Source organism: Danio rerio, chromosome 23 (assembly GCF_052040795.2).
Source record: "Danio rerio strain M-AB ecotype USA chromosome 23, GRCz13ab, whole genome shotgun sequence".
In the NCBI taxonomy this organism is placed as follows: domain Eukaryota; kingdom Metazoa; phylum Chordata; class Actinopteri; order Cypriniformes; family Danionidae; genus Danio; species Danio rerio.
In genome coordinates, this window is record NC_141043.1 from 48,204,701 (window position 1) to 48,228,314 (window position 23,614).

Consider the following 23,614-nt stretch of genomic DNA (forward strand, 5'->3'; position numbering starts at 1 on the left):
ACACGGTTGAAATCAGAATTATTCGCTTTTTTATTAATCAGGGGGGCTGTTGGTGTAATAGCCTAGTGCAGGGGTCACCAATCTCGGTCCTGGAGGGCCGGTGTCCCTGCAGGGTTTAGCTCCAACTTGCCTCAACACACCTGCCTAGATGTTTCAAGTATACCTAGTAATACCTTGATTAGCTTGTTCAGGTGTGTTTAATTAGGGTTGGGGCTAAAATGTGCAGGACACCGGCCCTCCAGGAACAACTTTGGTGACCACTGGCCTAGTGGTCAGCACAATGACATATGGTGCCGTAGCACTTCACGGCGTCCTGAGTTTGAATCCCGGCTCGAGGACATTTCTGTCCCTACCCCCTCTTTCTCTCCCACCTTGCTTCCTGTCTGAAATATTGTCCTATCCACTTAATAAAAGCAAAAAAGGGCAAAAATAAATTTGATTAAAAAAAACCAGGGGGGCTAATAATTCTGACTTCAACTGTGTGTGTGTGTGTGTGTATAATAATGATATATAATATATATAAAATTCACTAAAATGTCATTCAGTGTTACAATTGTTTATATATACGATATTTCCACAATGTTGAAAATCTAACATTGCAATATTTTTTTATTCTGCGATATATATTGCGATATTAATACAATTTCACTTGGTGAGTCAGATAACTATTTGGAAAAAAAATTATAATTTTACATTGTTTGGGATGATTTTGTAGGGGAGTACATTTGCATAAAATGCATTTGCATAAAAGGAAACAATCTGCAAGGGTGGATAAATCTAATTTAAAAAGAGACACATTAATTAAACAATTGTTTTCCGACGAGTCGATCTGAATTCAGATGTACAGTAATTGAATAATCAGATGTAAAATAATGCTGCATAGTCTTCGTTTTATAAGCAGTTCAATCGATATTAATGTGTCAAAGTTACAAACCGTGCAATTTCTAAGGCCTGAATGCTTTTAAAACCCTTACACAGTCACAGGCCTCAAAAAACACTCGTAAAAAAATATTTATAACCCAGACTCAACATTGATCCTCGTGATGTGACTATTGATCACATTGTGATATCGATGCTAAAACAGTATATTATGCAGCCGTACTATGTAGGCTATGTATATTTGTATACATCTGTTATATCTGTGTGTGTGTGTGCATGTATAATTTATTGCAATTAAGGGTGTAAATGGGCTTAATAAAGTCTTGAACACTGGGCCATTTCTGAGTTTATTGGGTATCTGACAGAGCAAGCAACACAGAGTTACTGTAAAGATGTGTGGTTTGTTTACAAACATAATTCAGCAGTTCAGGGTGAAGGGCATACCATTCCACAGACCGCATGCGCTTTTGTTTGTGTGTGTGTGTGTGTGTGTGTGTGTGTGTTTTAGGGGCATTTCCTTTCCACACTCTGTTTTCCGCCCTCATCATACTCCTGCTTCGAGATCCACATCTGCTGGAAGGTTCCCTGTGGATGATCACAGCTCAGGTCAGTGCAGATCCACTTAATTCTCAATCTGTAGATGTGTGCGAGTCTGTTTGCTCTGTGTATCTCAGAGTATCTGCTGTTTCAGATTGAGATCAGATCAAGTTCAAATTAGAACAGACAAATCAGATCGACTTCAAATTGAGATGAGACAGAGTTTATATTGAGATAAGCACATTGAGGTCATGTTGAGACCAGAAAGAGATCAGATTGAGACCTGACAGACATCAGAATGAGTTCTGATTAAGACTAGACAGATCAAATCAAAATCAAATTGAGATCAGACAGATCAGATTGAGGTCAGACAGAGGCGGAGTTAAAATTCAGATCAGATCGAGTTCAGATTAAGATCAGACAAATTAGATTGAGTTCAAACTGAGATGAGACTGAGCTAATATTGAGATCAGAAAGAGAAAAGATTGAGTTTATATTGAAACCAGACAGAGATCATCAAATTGAGTTCATAAGAAACCAGACGGAGATCAGATTGGGTTCAAACAGAGATGAGACTAAATTGAAATTGAGATTATAAAGAGAAAAGATTGAGTCCAAATTGACACCAGACAGAGATCAGATTGAGTTCAAATTGAGATGAGACTAAGTTTAAATTGAGATCAGGTTGAGTTCAAATTTTGATCAGATCAGTTTCAGATTAAGACTAGACAGAGATCAATTCAAAATCAAATTGAGATCATACAGATCAGATTGAATTCCAATTGAGATGAGACAGAGTTAAAATTCAGATCAGACTGAGTTCGGATTGAGACCAGGCGGAAATCAGATCAAGTTCGGTTTAAGATCAGACAAATCAGAGTTTAAACTGAGATGAGACTGAGTTTATATTGAGATCAGCAAGAGAAAAGATTGAGTTCAATTTGACACCAGACAGAGATCAGATTGAGTTCATATTGAGACCAGACAGAGATTAGATTGAGTTCATATTGAGACCAGACAGAGATTAGATTGAGTTCATATTGAAACCAGACAGAGATCAGATTGAGTTCATATTGAGACCAGACAGAGATCAGATTGAGTTCATATTGAAACCAAAAAGAGATCAGATTGAGTTCAACTGAGATGACACTTAGTTCACATTGAGATCAGATAAATTTCAAGTTAGGACCAGAGTTTAAATAAACTTTAAATTGAGATCAGTCTGTTCAAAATTAGATCAGACAGGATTAGATCAGTTTAAATTGAAATCTGATTGAGTTTAAATTGAGATCAGACAGAGTTTAGATTAAGATCAGATTTTAATCAAACTGAGTTCAAATGCATTATGGCACTGGAGAAATAAAAACTAACAGTATGGAAGCTTGTTTTATCACAGAATACAAAATTAAAATGGTTGTCAATCTACTTCAAATCTCACCAGTGAAGCTAGAATAGATCCTCCAATCCAGGAGCTGAATCTCCTCTCTATGGAGCTGTTACAGGCGATGAGCTTCAGTCTCATGCTCTGCAGACACAGAAGGACATTAGATGTTGAGTTCAGAATAAGATCAGACTGAAGACAGGCGGCAATCAGATAGAATTCAGATTTAGATCAATTTGAAATTAGACCGAGAACACACTGAGTTCAGATGTCAGAGATCAGACCAAAATCAAATGGTCAGACAGAGTTTGGATTTAGATCAATATCAAGTTCAAATTGAGATCACACAGATATCAGATTAATTTTAGATTGAGATCATATTGAGTTAAATGGAAATTAGACTGAGTTTAGATTGAGATCAGAATAAATTCAGACTAAAATCAGAAAGAGATCAGATTAAATTCAAATTGAGGTAATTGAGTTTTGATTGGGGTCAGATTGTGATCAGACAGAAATCAGATTGAGACCAGACTAAAAATAGGCAGCAATCAGACTCAAAATCAAAACTAAGATTGGACTGAGATGTTGATCAGGCAGGGATCAGACAAAAATCATGTGATCAAACTGAGTTCAGATTGATTTTGGATTTTAATCAGAAAGAGATCAGAATTAATTCTGACACCAGACAGAGACCAGATTGCATTCAGATTGAGTTCAGATTGTAATCAGACAGATATCAGATTATTTGAGATTGAGATCAGAAAGTGACAGTATGATTTTAGATTGAGATGTGTTCAAACTTAGATTAGATTGAGTTCAGAACGAAATCAGATTGAGTTTAGACAGAAATCGGATTGAGTTTAGACAGAAATCGGATTGAGTTTAGTTTGAGATCAGATTGTGATCAGACAGAGATGAGATTAACTTTACATTGAGATCAGAAAGATAAGAATACATTTATAGTGAGATCAGAAAGAGATCATATTCAATTCAAATTGAAGGTCAGATTGAGTTCAAACAGTGATCAGATTGACTTTAGATCAAGATCAAATTGTGATCAGACAATGATCAGAACAAATTTCGACTGAGGTCAAACAGAGATTAGATAAAATTCAAATTGAACAGAGATCAGATTGATTGATCAGATTGAGTTTAGATTGAGATCAGACTGAGATTATGATCTGACAGTGATCAGACAGAGATCAGGAGCTCACCGGTGGTGCTTTTTGAGACAGTTCTCTGTTGAGTCTTTCTGTGAAGCCCTGCAGAAGTGTGTTTCCTCCTGTCACGATCACACTGCCGTACAGACCCTACACACACACACACACACACACACACACACACACACACACACACACACACACACACACACACATCAATATGAAACACTAACAAAATGCACTTCACATCATTTATGACTGGAGATTATTTGTTCTGTTCTACCGGTCTGATATCGATGTCACACATGCCGATGCTGGTGGTGACCACGTGTCCGACACCCAGCATGGTGTTACCGGACAATCCCTGAGAACACAGACAGACAGCACGCATATCAGCATTACATACACACTCTCTCTCTTAATCCTCATCTGTGACTCTCAACATGTGATTTCAGTTGCTATAATGGAAAGTAAATATTAAGTAATTTACCAGCAGAATTTTAGAAATATAATCTCATTGTGTCTTAAGATTCTTTATTTTTTTAAAGATTGGATAACACCCTCACTACTAATTACTAACTTGGTTTGTTGATTTGGCATGGCTTGGTTTGGTTTGCTTTATTTGAGAGGGGTCTGGATGCAAATGCTTTTTAATGCGCTCTCCTAGCCCCACCCCTAACCCTACCCGTCACAGTGACGTCACTCACTCCATTGAGTGCATTGTGTCTGACACTGCATCGCTGAGTGATGCACTCTCAGCTTGCATCATAAAGGCTGCATCCAGATACTATTGGTTTAGTTTGGTATTATTTGGTTGGTTGATTGATTGGTTTGGTTGATTGGTTTAATTGTTGGTTTAGCTTGGTTTTATTTGGTTTCGTTGGTTGGTTGGTTGATCTGTTTAGCTGGGTAGGATTGTTGGTTTGGTTTGGTTGGTTGGTTGGTTTGGTTTTGCTGGGTTGTTAACTGGTTGGTTGGTTGGTTGGTTGATTGGTTTGGTTTGGTTGATTGGTTGGTTGGGTTGGATTGAGTTGTTGGTTTGGCTTGATTTGGTTTGGTTTTGTTGGTTGTTTGGTTGGTTGTTTGGTTGGTTGGTTGGTTGGTCAGTTTAGTTGGGTTGGTTAGTTGGTTTAGTTATTTGGTTTGGTTCGGGTTGGTTTGGTTTTAGTTTGGCTGGGTTGTTGATTGGTTGGTTAGTTGGTTGGTTGGTTGGGTTTGGTTGAGTTGTTTGGTTTGGTTTCGTTGGTTGGTTGGTTTAGTTGAGTTGGGTTGTTGGTTTAGTTGGTTTGGTGGTTTGGTTGACTTGGGTTGTTGGCTGGTTGATTGGTTTGGTTTGGTTCGATTCTGTTTGGTTGGGTTGTTTGCTTTGGTTGGTTGGTTTGGTTTGGTTGGTTTATTGGTTGGGTTTTTAGTTTGGTTTGGTTTGTTTGGTTGGTTTGATTTGGTTGGTTTGCTTTGGTTTGGTTTGGTTTGGTTTGGTTGGTTTGGTTTGGTTTGGTTGGGTTGTTGGTTTGGTTTGGTTTGGTTGGTTTGGTTTGGTTGGTTGGTTGGTTTGGTTTGGTTTGGTTGGTTTGGTTTGGTTTGGTTTGGTTTGGTTGGTTTGGTTTGGTTGGGTTGTTGGTTTGGTTTGGTTTGGTTGGGTTGTTGGTTTGGTTTGGTTTGGTTGGTTTGGTTGGTTTGGTTTGGTTTGGTTTGGTTTGGTTTGGTTTGGTTGGTTGGTTTGGTTTGGTTTGGGTAGTTGGTTGGTTTGGTGGGTTTGGTTTGGTTTGGTTGGTTAGTTTGGTTTGGTTGGTTGATTTGTTTTTTTTTTTTTTTTTTTTTTTTGGTTTGGTTGGGTTGTTGGTTTGGTTTGGTTGGTTTGGTTTGGTTTGGTTGGTTGGTTGGTTGGTTGGTTTGGTTTGGTTTGGTTGGTTTGGTTTGGTTGGTTGGTTGGTTGGTTTGGTTTGGTTTGGTTGGTTTGGTTTGGTTGGTTGGTTGGTTGGTTTGGTTTGGTTGGTTGGTTTGGTTTGGTTGGTTGGTTGGTTTGGTTTGGTTGGTTGGTTTGGTTTGGTTGGTTAGTTTGGTTTGGTTGGTTGATTTGTTTTTTTTTTTTTTTTTTTTTTTTTTTCCAATGTATGCAATTTTTAATGGCTTAGAATTTTCTTGGATGCATAAAAAAGAAGAGATTGGTATTAACAAGGCATGCTTATAATGATCAGCTTATGCTAATTAAATCCTAGCTCATGCTTATGATACACATGGCAACTTTTTCATATCATCAGCTTTGGACTGGTTAAGATGCAGTCTGAACTTACAGTGACTTTGTTAATAGATCTAGCGACAGGTTTTAGGGATTTAGTTTAAACTTAAGTGATGTTTGTTGGAGGAATGGATTGAAATAGGAAGTGTTTTGATTTGTAGCAGATGTTATGCTTGTTGTTGCTCCTGGTTAAGAATCATCTCTGATTAGAGCAGATCAGCAGACGCTGGTCTATAATTTACCTTCACATTAGATGGATCAAACAGACCCTCCGGTATCCGCAAACGCTCCGCTCCAAAATCTGTGCTGTATCCGCTCGGCATCTCGTAATGCACTGTTGGCATCTGAGCAGCCACCCTGAGCACACATACACACATAAATACACACACATTCAGGTCATATACACACAATATTCATATACAGTCAATATTATTAGCCTTCCGGTGAATTTTTGATGTTTTTTATACATTTCCCCAGTGCAGTTTAACAGAGGAAGGGAACTTTTTGTTTTGTTCAGAACAAGGGAACACAGCCATTCATTCATTCATTTTCCTTTGACTTAGTCCCTTTATTCATCAGGGGTTGCCACAGCGGAATGAACCACCAACACTGTCATCAAACCTTTATAATCATGACATCACACATGATTGACAACATCAATGTCAATGAGACTTTACGCATGCTTATAACACTTCACGACATTAGTTATAAGCATGCATGAAATCTCATTTACATTCATGACGTCATTCATGTGTGATGTCATGATCATAAAGATTTAATGACAGCCTTATGAACACCCCTTCAAGTGAAGTGTCACCAAATCATCTCTCTGTTGAACAGCTCTAGAGAAATATTTGTAAAAGAAAACAAATTTCAGAGGAGGGCGAACAATTTTTTTCTGTGTGTGTGTGTGTGTGTGTGTGTGTGTGTGTGTGTGTGTGTGTGTGTGTGTGTGTGTGTGTGTGTGTGTGTTTCACTCACTGTTCATCGTACGGAGAGTCAGACACCTGCAGCACAGACGCCTGGAAGTCCTGGATCACCTCCTGAAACAGTCAAATCCATTGTCACAGTGATACATACACTCACCCACACACACACACACACACACACACATGTGCACACACACACGTGCACACACACACCAATCTGGACTCTTACATTACACATAAACGTGTGCCACGACTTGCTGACTGGAGGCAGTTTGTCTTTCTTTGTCCACATCGCCGGAGCTCCTTCCCTCACGGGCTCCTGATTAACACACACACACACACATACAAACACACACAAACACACACACACATTCAGAACTCAAATATACACACACAGAGAAAAACAGGACACACACACACTAGGATGACACTGTGGCTCAGTAGTTATCACTGTGGCGCCAAGAAGGTCGCTGGTTCGAGTCCCGGCTGGGTCAGTTGGCATTTCTATGTGGAGTTTGCATGTTCTCCCCGTGTTTGCATGGGTTTCCTCCACATGCTCTGGTTTCCCCCACAGTCCAAACACATGCGCTATAGGGGAATTGATGAACTAAATTGGCCGTAGTGTATGAGTGTGTGTGTGTGAATGAGTGTGTTTGGGTGTTTCCCAGTACTAGGTTGCGACTGCAAGGGCATCCGCTCTGTAAATCATATTCTGAATAGTTTGCAGTTCATTCCACTGTGGTGATCCCTAATAAATAAGGGACTAAGCCGAATGAAATGAAACACACACACTACCTTTGACGCGATCATGTATGAAGGAACGGTGTCGATGTTCATCTCCTGAAACAACTCTCGACACTGCATGCTGATGAAGTCCCCGGCCAGAGGAGACTTCACGATCCCTGAACACACACAAAACACAGACCCACAGTGTGTGTGTGTGTGTGTGTGTGTGTGTGTGTTTTTGTGTGTGTGTGTGTGTGTGTGTGTGTGTGTGTGTGTGTGTGTGTGTGTGTGTGTGTGTGTGTGTGTGTTTATGGAGGATTTTAGAACTGTGGGAACATTTTACATCTCCTTGATTAAAGACTTTAATGAAACAGGTTTAAAAGCAGATTAGAGAATAACAACACAATTGATATCAAGTTGTATTTACAGACGTTTTGGGTGTAAAATAATAACTTAAAGACTCCCACTATACCTATTTCTACTGTCTCCGCATTCATACGGATTCAGGATTTCAGAATCACAGTTGATTTCAGAAGTTATTAGCCCTCCTGATATTCATTCATTCATTGATTTTCCATCCCATTATTCATCAGGGGTCGCCACAGCGGAATGAACCACCAACTATTCCAGTGTATGTTTTATGCAGCGGATGCCCTTCCAGCTGCAACCCAGTACTGGAAAGCACCCATACACACTCATTCACACACACTCATACACTACGATTAATGTAGTTCATCAATTCCCCTATACGCATGTGTTTGGACTGTGGGGGAAACCCACACCAACACGGGGAAAACATGCACACAGAAATGCCAACAGGGATTCGAACCTTCGACCTTGCTGCTGTGAGGCCACATTGCTAACCACTGAGCCAGCGTGTTGCCCTTAATGAATTCAACTTGCTGCAAATTGTACATTTGTTCTATATCATTCCAGTTTAAAGTAAACTAATGGAGAATGCTGGCTCAGTTGTTTGCACGGTGGCCTCACAGCAAGAAGGTTGCTGGTTCGAGTCTATAGGTCAATTGAATAAATTAAATTGGTCGTAGTGTGAGTTTGTGTGTGAATGAGTGTGTATTGGTGTTTCTCAGTACTGCGCTGCGACTGAAAGGGTATCCGCTGTGTAAAACATATGCTGGATAAGTTGGCGGTTCATTCCACTGTGGCCACCCCTGATAAATAAGGGACTAAGCTGAAGAAAAATTAACGAATTAATGAAATACGTCTTCAATTCTGAAACGAGTCTTGCATTGAGTATCATATTTAATCCATCAGTCAGATGTTTGCAATAGTATCTGGATGCAGCCTTCATGATGCAAGCTGAGAATGCATCACTCAGCGATGCAGTGTCAGATGCACTCAAATGGAGTGAGTGACGTCACTGTGAGGGCTAGGGTTAGGGGTGGGGCTAGGTGAGTCCATTAAAAACATTGGATGCAGCTCAGATTGCACTGCATCCAGACCCCTCTCCATGTTTGGTGTTTGTTCTAACTACTCGTTTGAAGAAAGCTGAAACAGCACAATTCTTGAGTTTTTGTTTTGTTTTGTGAGACAACTTTATTGTTTTATTTTCGATCCACTTAAGTATGTACAAACTCATTCACTTTTTGTCTGTCCCAACCAGGGCCGGCCCGTGGCATAAGCAGTATAGGCAAATGCTAAGGGCGCTGTACATCCAGGGGGCGCCAGAAATGAGCGGGGGTAAGTTGGTTTTGTTTTCGATATTTCTGACACATTCAGTGACAGACGGCAACAACTCAAAAAAACTCTTACTCTAAAAAGATCTAAAGTGTGTTTCCAACAAAAAGACAAAGCTGGTTATGTTTCACAGCTGTCTTTTTCTTTTTTTTCCCGCTTGACATTACGACCACTGCTTCGTTTAAGCCCTCGCAATCTGCGTTTAGCCGGGAGAGCTCACGCTGAGAGGAGTTCTCAGTAAGGGACCGTCGGAAAAGTGCTTATTTTTTTCGTTTTTTTTTTTTTTGCTCCGTCCTGCGTGTTTTATTTTAAGCACTACTAATTTTCTCTTAAACGAGCACAAACAGTTACTAAAGTAGTCGAATGCTTCATTATAGATCTGTGCATTCTTACATGAACACCTCTGTTATCAAACAAAACACAATGAGAGATTCACTAGCTGCTCTTCACTAAATAACTATAGTAGCTTTTGTTGGAAGAAAAAAAACTGGGTTGGAGAAAAAAACAGAGTGATAGGAAAACACATTTTCAAGCTTTTGTTTTGCGTTCCCTCGCAAAACTGTTTCTCCACAAACACTTCCTGTTCTCATTCATGTAAACTCTCCCGTTTTTGCCGAAATTCTCCCGTATTTTACCATCCTATTCCACTATCATCCTAGCATTAAGTATTTTCCCATATTTCTGATATATGTTTAATCTTGAAAGCACGCTCAAATTAATATTAAAATGTCTGCATTCACTCTCTTTACATTAAAGCTGTGGGTCGATCGTCGCCTTTCATATGCATCCTCTGAATCTGTGAATGCATGTCAGCGCTGACTGACAGACGCGCTCCGTACAATAAACTGATCCCAGATCAGCTTATATACACGCTATTTAAAGTGACATCTCTGTTATCACACAAGTGAGTAATGTAAGTGGGATAGGATGGTAAAATATGGGAGAATTTCGTCAAAAACAGGAGGCTTTAAGTGAGTGAAGTGAACAGGAAGTGTTTGAGGGAACACAAAACATCTTTGCCAGATAACGCAAAACTTTGCGAGAGAACGCAAAAACTTAGAAATATATATTTTCTTCCCACCCATTTTTTTTATTTCACCCATTTTTTTTCTCCTACCCATTATTTTTTTTCACCCTACCAATTTTTAATAGATATATACACTAGATATCGCATAGGGACCCTGAGCATGCGTCAATAGCGCCGCCACATTGGTACAGTGCTCCCAGGACAAATGTCATTCTACCGTACTAGTCAAGACGGTGTTATTACATGAAGATGCGGGACTTTAGCGCTGTCTACGGGTGTAGTAACGAGCAAACAAAGAAAACAAAGCACAAAGGCAGAACATTTCATAGGTGAGATTAAGTTTTTTTTCTGTTTTTGTATGTTATTAACTTTTGTGCTAATCACGTAACGTTTTCGATGATAATACCGTCACTTACTGCATTCACCATACGGCAAAGCAGCACCAACTCGCACTAAACACTCGGCTTATGCTAGTTTTGTTGAATAAAATCAGCAAACAATGCAAAAGAAATATGACAACGAGATGCTGCGCTGCCAAACACTTGTATTATTGTCGACTAGTGAACGAGTCGTTCATTCACAAGCGAATCGCTCCCTTCATCAGTATGAGAAGTGAAAGCAGGAGAGAAGCTGTGTTTCAGGACATGATTAGATCACATTTAACAGGGAAGGTGAATAGTACATTTCTGTACACATGAACACAAGCTTTTTGTCAGGAATGCCCGTGCGGTCACTGATCCATCAATGTAGAAAAGTGATGTAAAATTATAATTTTCGTAAATAGAAAAAAAAAATTGCATACTAACATCCAGGAAAACTCCCGATCACAGATATATGTGTATATGTGTATATCTCTGGCTTTGGATGGCCACAGCCCTCCACTGTACCTTGGTCCCGCATTCATTTCAAAGGAGCGCTACCCTGTACCAAGATGGCGGCGCTATTGACGCATTCCATCCAATAGACAACAATAGGCCAGGCGACATCTAATGTATATATCCATGCCAATTTTTATCTCCTCCACTACGTCCCTTCTGGGTCTCCATAATATGCAAATACAATCTAAAGTGAAGTAGATTTTATAGCTTTATTTAATTTCTGTATAGGCCATTAATTTTAATGGGTTAAACCTTTTATTTTATTGTCAATATTGCATTGATGTTATGGAAAATAGTAATAGTAATGTGACTACCCCTATCATTTCTTCCTCAAGCAAATGTGTAAACATTAGATCTATTCAGCAGTAACGTTAATTGCCTTGGCATATTTATCTGACGTTTTCCCAGCTTGTAGTAGTCGATCAAAAAGCTATTTAGTTTCTTATGACTGTACACTAGCAGTGAAATTACTGCGATGTGACAGGGCGCCACCTGAAATCTTACCTAGGGTGCCAAATTGGTTAGTTGTTGTTGTCGCAGCCACCGCCGCCGTCGTTGTAGTCGTAGTCGTAGTAGTCGTACTAGTACTAAAGAGCGGTGTTGTCGTGTGCATTCTGATCAGCGATGTTGTTCCATGCGTACTGTAAAGCGGGGGGGAGGGGTTTGGAAAGCGCGTATTCAAGAGCGGTGTTGTCGCGCCTACTGAAGGGCGTGGGGGGCAGGGGGGGTGTCGCGGGGGCACTTTTGATCATTTTGGAAGGGCACTTTCAATCCAAGACTAAAAGGGGCATGTGCACTGCACAGGTTGAGCCCTATGTGTGCACGTGCCTGGTCCCAACACAAATTGATTTTTTTTGTTGTGTAAAATTACGATTCAATTCTAGAATCCCCCATATGTTGTGATGTGTCGTTTCTGTGACTTAAAGTAACGAACACTCTGGTCTTTACCTTGCTGCAGGACGTACCCATCATGCACAGGGATGGCGGTGGTGTGCGTGGCTCCGCTGTCCAGCACCAGGCCCGTGGCTCGACCGTTGGCGAAGCTGCAGTCGATCAGGTTAAGGTGAGGTACAAACATCATGACATCATCAGCCTGCCTTTAATACATGAGCAACTGCACTGTGATTGGCTGACGTCCCTGAGTGCTGCGCTCTGATTGGATACGCGGTGAGCACGGCTGTTTTGCACAGGAAGAAAGCGGGGATGTTGTAATGCTCAAATATGAGCTCTGTGAGTTTTTCCCTCTTGGCTCGCGAGTTCCACTGTCACAAAAGAGAGATGGAGGTGAGAAAATCTTTGAATATACTGCAAATGCATCGCTCAGGTCATACAAATCTCAGACAGGACTTCATTGAAGTCAATCATTGACTTGTTATGAATTAGTTTGAGGATGTTTTTTTTCTGTCGAACATAAAAGTAAATACAGCGGGGGAAATAAGTATTGAACACGTCACCATTTTTCTCAGAAAGCATATTTCTAAAGGTGCCGTTGACTTGAAATTTTCCCTAGATGTTGGAAACAATCAAATAAATCTTCATATATGCAAAGAAAACAAATATAATTACTTTATAAATGAAGTTCTGTGTAATAAAATGAAATTTTGCAGGGAAAAGTATTGAAAACATGAAGAAAAGGAGGTATAGTTAAGCAGGGAAACCCTAGACAGCAGCTGAATTCTCTCAGAGATGAAGCCAGGGTGGACATTTCAGCAAGACAATGATCCATAACATCCAACGAGACTCTCATATGCTTTTAGAGAAAGAAAATCAAGCTGTAGAATGGCCCAGCCAATCACCCGACCCCAATCCAATAGAGCAGGGGTAGGGAATCTATAGCTCCGGAGCTACATGTGGCTCTTTGACCAAAAATATCTAGCTCTCCAGCTGTCTCCCTTCATTAAAATTTCTTAACTGTCACTAAAAATCAGCTTTCTATTGAAAATACAATTAAAATAACTTTTTTTTTGTATATTTTTACTGCAAAATTAATATGAATAAAAGGACGTTTCAACAAATGCACATGTGCGGCGCTGTGAATTACCTTGAAACGCGACAACAATTAAGGGCATGCAACTTACATTTTTATGGTAAGCTTGCGCAAGTAAATTCAAGCAACATTCATGAAAAAAATCTATTTATTATCCTTTCTTAATACATGGACTTGCTCAACATGTGATGCTTCATATATATCCCCAATGGCTCTTTAAAAAAAATGCATTTGGCAAAAAATCTGAAATGGAAAAAAGGTTCCCGACCCCTGCAATAGAAAATACAGAACAAAGCTCAGATTTGATAGACGAGACCCACAGGAGCATCAAGATTTCGACACACTGTTAAAGTCTGTGAGAAACTCACACCTGAGCATGAGGCTTCATTCTCCATATGAGAGACGTCTTTAAAGCTGCAGCACCAAAACAGCCTTTATACAAAGCATTGAACACATTTCTGTATTTTAATCCTTTCTCTTTCTGTCGTTTCATTCTTATTTCACAGAACTCATGCTTCTGATTAGTTTTGTTTAATTTTTATGTTTGCATTGTTTATGTTTTTACCTAAATCGCGTTCAATTCAATCAGTTTGTCCTTAATCATGTCCTTAATCATGTATTTTGTTATTTGGGGAACTTTTGCTTTACTACATTCCAAAGCATAATATTGACATTTCCAGTCCAGCAAATTTCACCGAAATATAATATTAGTAGTAGTTTTGAACTGAAGAAATCAATACTCTAAGACATAGGGCTCTGTTTTGATGATCCATGCGTAAAGTGCAAAGCGCAGGGCGCAAACGCATTAAGGGCGTGTCTGAATCCACATTTGCTAATATAAGGACGGAAAAATCTGCTTTGCGCCGTGGCGCATGGTCTAACAGGGTTGAGCTTATTCTCTTAATGAGTTATAGGTGTGTTTTGAGAATAAACCAATCAGAGTCTCATCTCCCATTCCCTTTGTGTCACGCCATGGTGTATTTACTATTTACATGGTGACTTTGTAAGTGGAAAAACTGAACGCTTCACTAGAGAGAAAACAGTCAAACAGAGCATCTGCAGCGCGAGAATGAGAGATGAGCCTCCTCATTATCTACTTTCACTTTCACCCTCGTGGATAGGGAAACCTTCAATTAGCAGACATCAATTAGCCTATAAATAATAAATTTTGTTTCTTAAGCATAAAGATTTGTTTCAAAACTATTTCTAAATTCAGTTCTAATTTCCAGCAAATGAATAAATGAACAATAATAATGAAGTGAGCTCAAACAACTGAGTTATATCCTAAAACACATGCTGTGCCCCATATGGTCTAAAACCTGACAGGTGGACAAATCTAAGCTTGTTTTTAATTAAACAAATATAAATATGCAAATAATAAATAATGCTGCTAATAATAATAACATTATACAGAAGCAAATTGTTATGAATGAACTGAAAAAGCCCCCTGAGATGAAGAAGGCATGAAAGTTTGGGGTTTTTATTTACGTACGCTTGAAAATAATATGTTTTGTAATATTTTAATTCTTTATATTTATATCCTATATATATATCCTTATTATATCCTATATATATCCTTAATATTTTAATTCTTTTTCATGTGTAAAGATATTTGCGTATTGCTCTACATCTTGTGTGTATTAAGCAGTGTGTAAGCGAGGTGCACAACTAACGCTCTCTGCGCTGGACTTTAGACCTGCTTTGATCTGGTCTATTGAACAGACTATTATAGTTTCTCAAAATAGCAACGCGCCAGCAATACACCTCAACACGCCTCCTTTTTCAGATCAGACCGCCTATGGGTGCACATATGAGCGCAAATGCATTTGCTATTTAAACAGCGTGCTGCAAAGCGTCAAAATCAATCTTGCGGCAAGCTGAAACTAACAAACAACAATTGCGCCACATTGCGCCGAGTGTATGATAGTAGTAATGTCTGATTCATGAACAAACTGATTCTTTCTACCTGTTGAATCGGTTCAAATTAATCAGAAGGAATCATTTTTTCAGTTTGATTCAACGTCTCACAGATTCAGTGATTCAGTCAGAGTGAGTCTTTTAATTTTTATTCGAGAAGTTGGTTACTAATCCCAAATAAGTAGGGGTAAATGAAGAAAAATTATGACAGTAGGTTATTTGTGAATGAAATAAACTGCAAAAGAAAGAGCTGTTTTCCCAATTGAATGAATATACTGAAGCACTGAATTCAGTGGTGACATTATATTCTAAACGGATGTACTCACAGGAGCTTCAGACATCAGGACGGGGTGTAAAGCGGGCTCTGATTTGATGTGTTTGCTGTAGATGTGGTCGATTATGGCTTGGAAAGCATCCCAGTCCTCAACTAGCAGAGATTAGTCAAGAACACATGATAATCTGAGATGCAGAAAATAAACATGTGTAGTTGATGTTCAATAGTGTGTGTGTGTCGTACTCATGCCGTTCTTCAGTGGAGAGATCAGCTCTACTCCTGCCCGCGGCACATGCAGAGCTGTGGTGTCAATGTAGTAGCTCCGCCCACTGTTGCTCTCTTGCTCCACCCCCATGTCCGCTGGCCCCTCCTCCTCGGCGTTCACTCCTATAGTGGTGGGAAAATCCGCCTGAACCGTAAAAGGAGCACAACGGTAATCATGAGCTGTTCAGTTCACACTTCAACTGGATGGATGTTGGGTGGAGAGACAGATGATGGATGGATTGATGAACAGATGGATAAATGAATAGATGGACAATGAACAAAGGGATTTAAGGACAGATGGATTGATTGGCTGATGGATACACAATAAAAGAAAGATGGATGGATGGAAGAATAGACATCACCAAAAGCATATATGGATGGATGGATGGATGGATGGATGGATGGATAAACAGAAGAATATATGGACAGATAGATGGACTGGCTGATGAATAGACATTACCAAAAGGAGATGGATGGATGGGCGGATGGGTGGATGAGTAGACAGATGGATGGATGGATGGATGGATGGGTGGATGGATGGATGGATGGGTGGATGGGTAGACGGATAGATGGACGAATGGATGGATGGGTGGACAGATGAATGGATGAATGAATGAACAAAATAATATAGGGACAGATGGACGGCTGGATGGGTGGACAGATGGATGAACAGATGGATGGGTGGACAGATGGATGGGTGGACAGATGAATGGACAGATGAATGGATAGATAAACAAAGTATAGGGACACGATATATGGACAGATGGATGGATTGGCTGATGGATAGACATTAACAGAAGGGGATGGATGGATGGATGGATGGATGGATGGATGGATGGATGGATGGATGGACGTATGGATGTATGGACAGAAGGATGTGGGCTGATGGATATACATTAACAGAAGGGGATGGATGGATGGATGGATGGATGGATGGATGGATGGATGGGTGGACAGATGGATGGATGGATGGATGGATGAATAAACAAAATAATATAGAGATGGATGGAATTATGGACGGACGGACGGACGGACGGACGGACGGACGGACGGACGGACGGACGGACGGACGGACGGATGGATGGATGGATGGATGGACGGATGGATGGGTGGACAGATGGATGGATAGATGAGCAAAGTAATATAGGGACAGGATATATGGACAGATGGATGGACTGGCTGATGGATAGACATTAACAGAAGGGGATGGATGGATGGACAGAAGGATGTGTACTGATGGATGTACTGGCTGATGGATAGACATTAACAGAAGGATATATGGATGGATGGATGGATGGACAGACGGCAGGACGGACGGATGGATGGATGGATGGACAGACGGCAGGACGGACGGATGGATGGATGGATGGACGGACGGACGGATGGATTGATGGATGGACTGGCTCATGGATGGACATTAACAGAAGGATATATGAATGAATGTACAAACGGATGGATGGATGAACAGAATGATATAAGGACAGATGGATGAATGGACAAACATATGATCAGAAGGATATTGGGACAGATGGATGGACTGACTGATGGACAGACATTAACAGAAGGATAGTAAATGTGGGCAGGTGGATTGCCTGAGATGACAAAAGGGTATCAGGATGGATGGACACACAGATGAATGGAAGAGTAAATGGACAGATAGTTTGATTGATAGATGAATAAACAGATGGATGGATGAACAGATGAATGAAAGTGTATATAGACTGATGGATAGATGAACAAAACAGATGGCTAGATTGGCTGATAGGCGTTAACAGATGAAGGGATGAATGGATGGACAGATGAACAGAAGGATGTATGTGTAGGTGTGTGTTGACCTTGGGACAGTCCTCTCCAGCGTATCCTGCTCTGGTGGAGAACGAGCCGATGTCAAACACCAGCGCGCCCACTTCATCTGACACAGAGACACACTGATGATTATCTGTGCTCATCTGCAGTTCAACACACATCTGTTGATCAGTCGATCAGTCATCATACACACACTCTTCCACTGCCGCACCGATAATGTCTGTCAATGTGATGTCTTTAGTTTAGATCTAGCTGATATATCCATCTAGATCTAGATCATCATGACAGTCTGGAGACGATATTATTATAAAGTAGGGCTGCACCATATTGGAAAAATCTGTCATGGCGATACTTTGTTTTTCTTTGAAATATTTAGGCCTGGATTTGCTAATCGGGAGGACCGGAAGAATTCCCGGTGGGTCGGTCTGTTTTTTGGCCATGAGGGCCGGTGTCCCGCTGCTTGCACTCTCAGCAGTCGCACTTTTTCATTTATTAGTTTATTTGACCGAGTGGTTAATTCCGCTGTGGCGACCCCAGATTAATAAAGGGACAAAGCTGAAAAGAAAATGAATGAATGAATGTTTATTTGACCATCGCCTCACTCTTTTTATTCATTATTTTGCTGAAACTCCGCTCTATTTATTTATTTTCTCACAGTCTCGTGAGCAAACTGCAGCCTGCAGGTTAATGATGACGTAACTATCATTCAACCCCAAGCAGCGGCACCTCAGTGAAAATAAGCATTCGAATAGTTAATATTAATGAATATTACACCTGCTCAATGAAACTCAGATGATTCACTACATTAATAAATCTGACATAACCTGGTCAGAAATCTATACAGTGCAATATTTATGTTTTATTCCAAACTCTTCAGTGAAACAGCGCCATTGTGTTCCACATTGCGTTATGACGCTGCGGACCCAAGTTCGAACCTGAACGTTTGCAGGGCGAGAGGGGAGCCTTGAGCTCAGCTAGATCTCGACAACTCCCCCTTGATAAAAACTGATGACTAAAAATTGAATGCTATTAACAGATATCCTGCAGGGTGGGAGATTGACTGTGGTGCAAAATTTACATTGATCAGTTCACTTGTTTTGCATGTTTTTGGAATGTGTGAGGAAACCGGAGGACCTGGGGAAACCCACGCAAGCACGGGAAGAACATGCAAAACTATGCACAGAAACGACCACTGGCCTGTTAAAGGACTAGAACCGGTGGCGTTCTTGCTGTGAGGCAACAGTGCTAACCACTGGGCCACCGTGTCGCCCTATGGAGGGAAAGGTGAAGAGGTAAGGGTGGAAGGGGGGATTATTTAAATCGAAGATGACTGTAGTGAGAAACCCTGGCTCTTTATAGTGGGTTAGGATTGGCCTGATTGGTGGATCATGCATACTAATGCAAAACCAGCCGTGTTCAATCATAATCACGTGATCCTCTCGAAATTAGTTTATGAATAAACTTCACTTATTATTATTATTATTATTTTATTATTGTTAAGATATACTGTATAATACTCTTTGGGTTACTTATGTAGGTGTACATATATATATATATATATATATTTTTTTTTTGTGTGTGTGTGTGTGACCACCGTTAAAAAGGACTGGATATCCATAAAGAATTTAGCACAGAATATATACTCAGATACTGCACTGAAGTGGGCCCAATTCACACGGGGCGTCAGCATCAACGCTTCCCATTCACTTTGACATTAGGCGTTGCCGAACTGCATTGTGGATCTGTCGGGGCCGCTTCAGAGGCGTTGCTCGCTGCAGAAGTTGGGACTAGCTCAACTTTTCAAGCGCTGACGGAAGCGTCAGCCAATCAGATTGCTGTATGCAAATACAAACAGACTGTATGCAAAATACTTCAGACATGCCTTCAGTCAAGTGTTGACGCTGAAGCCTCGTGTGAATGGGGCGTAAGGCTTGAAACTCCAGGGCTGAAAAGGAGTCCCACTCCGGCCCTGGAAACATTTATGAAGAGTTTAGATCAGGGGCACCCCCTGTGGCCACCCCAATATGATTTAGTTGTTGATATTATTAATCTAAATGTACTTGCGTGAATTCACAATATTTCAATAAATGAATAAATGAATAATATTCAGCCACTAAATTATTGTGGACTGATCAGCGCCACTGACGTAGCTAATTCACTGAGATTGTACACTTTTTATTATGAAATTATTACATTTTTTAACTTTTGTCATGCTTTTTGAAGTCTTTGTAAAATTATTTGATTTGTTTGTTTATTTATTATTGTTATTATTATTTGATACTTTTGAGGTCTGGTGATGGCGCAGTAGGTAGTGCTGTCGCCTCACAGCAAGAAGGTCGCTGGTTCGAACCTCGGCTCAGTTGTCGTTTCTGTGTGGAGTTTGCATGTTCTCCCTGCCTTCGCGGGGCAGTTTCCTTCGGGGGCTCCGGTTTCCCCCACAATCCAAAGACATGTGGTACAGGTGAATTGGGTATGCTTAATTGTCCATAGTGTATGAATGTGTGTGTGTGTGTGGATGTTTCCCAGAGATGGGTGCGGCTGGAAGGGCATCCGCTGCGTAAAAACTTGCTGGATAAGTTGGCGGTTCATTCCACTGTGGCGACACCGGATTAATAAAGGGACTAACTGGGCAAAAAAATAAATAAATGAATAAATTAAGGCATTTTGGATAAAGCAAAACACCTTTAAATAGTTCTTGAAGGAACACATCTGACAGTTACGGTTTGCTTTGTCTTGTCACTGTAGTAGTGCCTTCATGGATCAGATTTGTACCTCTGATGAAGCTACAATATTGTATCTGCAGGTTTTAAAAACCAAAGGGACATTTTATTTTCCCATGGTACAAACGACGTCCTTAAAGGTGCAAACTGCAATGGTACAAATGTGTTTCTTTGTCTTACGCTACAATTCTGTCTCATAAAAAGGCACAGTGTCAAGGGTTTGTAGAGGAGAGCAGGGCACAAAGTAACACTTTTTGGTTTTGGCCAAATAATAAACAAAGTAATGGGGTTAGACAAACCATGTTTTTTTACCAATAACACACAAGCCTCTCCTACAAATGAGCACTGGAATTATGATCACCAGACCTGTGGTTTCTGTGCAGTATTGCCAAAAGTGCCAGGAGTAAAAACGTTACAATTCACCCCACCCACGGAGCAAATTGTAACAGACAGGGAGTTTGATGTAACACATGCATTTAAAGGCAGATTTCACAATTAATTTAAATTCATTCATTTATTTTCTTGTCGGCTTAGTCTCTTTTTTAATCCGGGGTTGCCACAGCGGAATGAACCGCCAACATATCCAGCAGGCTTTTACGCAGCGGATGCCCTTCCAGCCACAACCCATCTCTGGGAAACATCCACACACACACTACGGACAATTTAGCCTACCCAATTCACCTGTACCGCATGTCTTTGGACTGTGGGCAAACTGGGGGAAACCGGAGCACCCCGAGGAAACCCACGCGAACGCAGGGAGAACATGCAAACTCCACACAGAAACGCCAACTGAGCCGAGGTTCAAACCAGCGACCCAGCGACCTTCGTGCTGTGAGGCGACAGCACTACCTACTGCGCCACTACGTCACATAATTTAAATTGAGTTTACTTTAAATAATATAGCTATATTTCCTCAATAGTTGGCTCATTTCTGTTTTATTCTACATAGCACAGTATGCTTATTTATTTTCATTTATTTGTTTATTGGATAAACACATTTGAATTTGCATTATTATTTATTTATTCATTATTATACAATGCATTTATTTGCATTATTAGCGATAAAATATTTTTTTCTATTAAATAAAAAAATGTTATATTAAAAAAAGCTGTTTTATTTAAAAAGTTCTCAACATCACACTCAAAATTAAAAAAATATATATTTTGTTGGTTTAATAGGTGTCCAACAGTGTGTGGCTTAATTGTAACACCGTTAAAACTAACTACCCTTCTGTGTCATGTTTTCCTCAAAACTGGCTCGCAGTCACTGTGTGTGTTTTACATCTTTCAAAATGGTTTAATCTTTTAGAAGACGGTGATCACAACAATATAAGATTTTTCTGACATACTTTCACAGGTTTTTTTTTTAAATAAAAAAATATTGACTTTAATAAAAAATACTTTTATGCTGCAAAAATGGTTTATGTAGTGTTTCTCATCCAAATTTTGCCTAATTTTTTCAAGAATTGGCAGGAAGACGTCTGCTGACAGTGTGGTGAAACCTTGGAAGCATGCCATGGTTAACCCTGAGCAAATACCTTAAAACTCTGTTGCATTTAACCCTGCGTTACTTTGTGCCCTGCGCTCCCCTACCATCTTTTCTGACAGTGTGTGTGTTGTGACTATTGCAGATGCACACATGGTGATATCGATACTGAGACCATATATCGTGCAGCCAGCAGCCCTATTATAAACCATCAGCCAGATCTGATCTGATATTACTGTGTGTGTGTGTGTGTGTGTGTGTGTGTGTGTGTGTGTGTGTGTGTGTGTGTGTGTGTGTGTGTGTGTGTGTGTGTGTGTGTGTGTGTGTGAAATTAGATAAGCAGAATAGTTTCAGCAGAAGTTGCTCAGTTATTTTCTTAACATGACATTTTAACACAGGTGTTTTGAATAGATGATCACCAGTGTTTGGTCAAATATGGACAAACCCAGCGTCTTTTTCAGTGGAATATGAATAACCCAGTGGTCGGGTTTGTCCATGTTAGACCTATGGTTGACATCTCAGCATTTTTAGAGTGCATGATTAAAATGATGAGTAACGGGTTTATTCTGGTGTTCCCTGTGAATCTTAAGAAGAATCAGCAGTCAGGTTTATTAATTAAACGTCAAGCTTTTAAACGCTGAAGCGGAAATATGGCTAGTGCTTTGCTGTTAAACACACCCCAGTGTCTACAACTTGGAAGAGCAAGTCCTCATGCTATCATAGTGTCCGGAGGAGCTGATGAGACACGCTTTTAACATTCACCATGGTAAAAGCGTGTATTTCCTGCGTGTCGCACCGTGTAAACACTGTTTCCCCACACTGTACCGTAACGTCGCTGAGGCTGATGCTGCCGGCTCGCGGATGCGGTTGTCATGGTGATGCGGGATCGCTCTTACCTCCGCCGTACACGCCGCCGCTCATCGCGTGAGGATTGATCCGGACCCGCCGCTCCTACCGGGTGTGTTCGGGAGGTCGTGTGTTCGGTTCACTGAGGGTATGATGGGGAAATAACGGAACCGATTATTCCTGCACGCGCACGCGCGTCTCGCTGTTGCTGTCACCGGTCACGCGCTGCTGACGGTAACCGGCCAGTGTCCGGTAGCCTCTCGCGCTGTCACGTGCTGCTGCAGAACATTCCCGCCGTTTATTTAGACTAATGACGAATACGAGAATTGATCATATGATGGAACACAATGATATCAGATTTATTGTAAAGCTGATTTATTCTCATGATCTCGCATCCTAGATGACGGAAACAGCTGCACGAATCATATGCACGGAGTACAGCAAGTTTCCCAAAAAAATAAATCCAGACAAATTTTGTTTAGCATTAATTTCATAAAGCATCGTTTCATAAATGGCTAGAAAAATTATAAATATGTAATAAAGCAGTTGCCTATATGGTGCAAAATATTAATTTGTGTAAAATAAAGTGTTTCTTTTATTAAGTGTTTATTTGCCACATTAATTGTTCAGAGGAAACAGTGGAAACTGATTATTGCGGTCACACTATGTAAGAGAAGAGAGAAAGTGTGTGTGTGTGTGTGTAAATTATTATAAGTAAATCATTGTAAAAATACTGATTATTATTGATTTTATTACTGTTTTATCCTATAATGTTTACTGTTAAATGTACAGTTTATTCTGATATATTACTATTTTTTATTGATCTATGTGAATATGATACACAAGAATATATATATATA

The 23,614-nt window shown here is 40.2% G+C and overlaps 2 protein-coding genes across 2 annotated transcripts in view; both read right to left on the reverse strand.

Moving 5' to 3' along the window:
• tfr2 (transferrin receptor 2) overlaps positions 1–23,614 on the reverse strand; it is a 1,009,002-nt gene that overhangs the window by 349,948 nt on the left and 635,440 nt on the right. The window lies entirely within an intron of this gene.
• Positions 1,208–22,985, reverse strand: actl6b (actin like 6B). The gene is made up of 14 exons (NM_001020740.3): positions 22,805–22,985; positions 17,732–17,808; positions 15,876–16,041; positions 15,685–15,785; positions 12,619–12,716; positions 12,403–12,497; positions 7,921–8,027; positions 7,355–7,444; positions 7,178–7,239; positions 6,439–6,553; positions 4,241–4,321; positions 4,012–4,107; positions 2,855–2,941; positions 1,208–1,464 (listed from the first exon to the last, which is right to left on the reverse strand). The coding sequence occupies exons 1-14, from the start codon at positions 22,827–22,829 to the stop codon at positions 1,384–1,386; spliced, it is 1,281 nt and encodes a 426-aa protein (NP_001018576.2). The 5' UTR covers positions 22,830–22,985; the 3' UTR covers positions 1,208–1,383.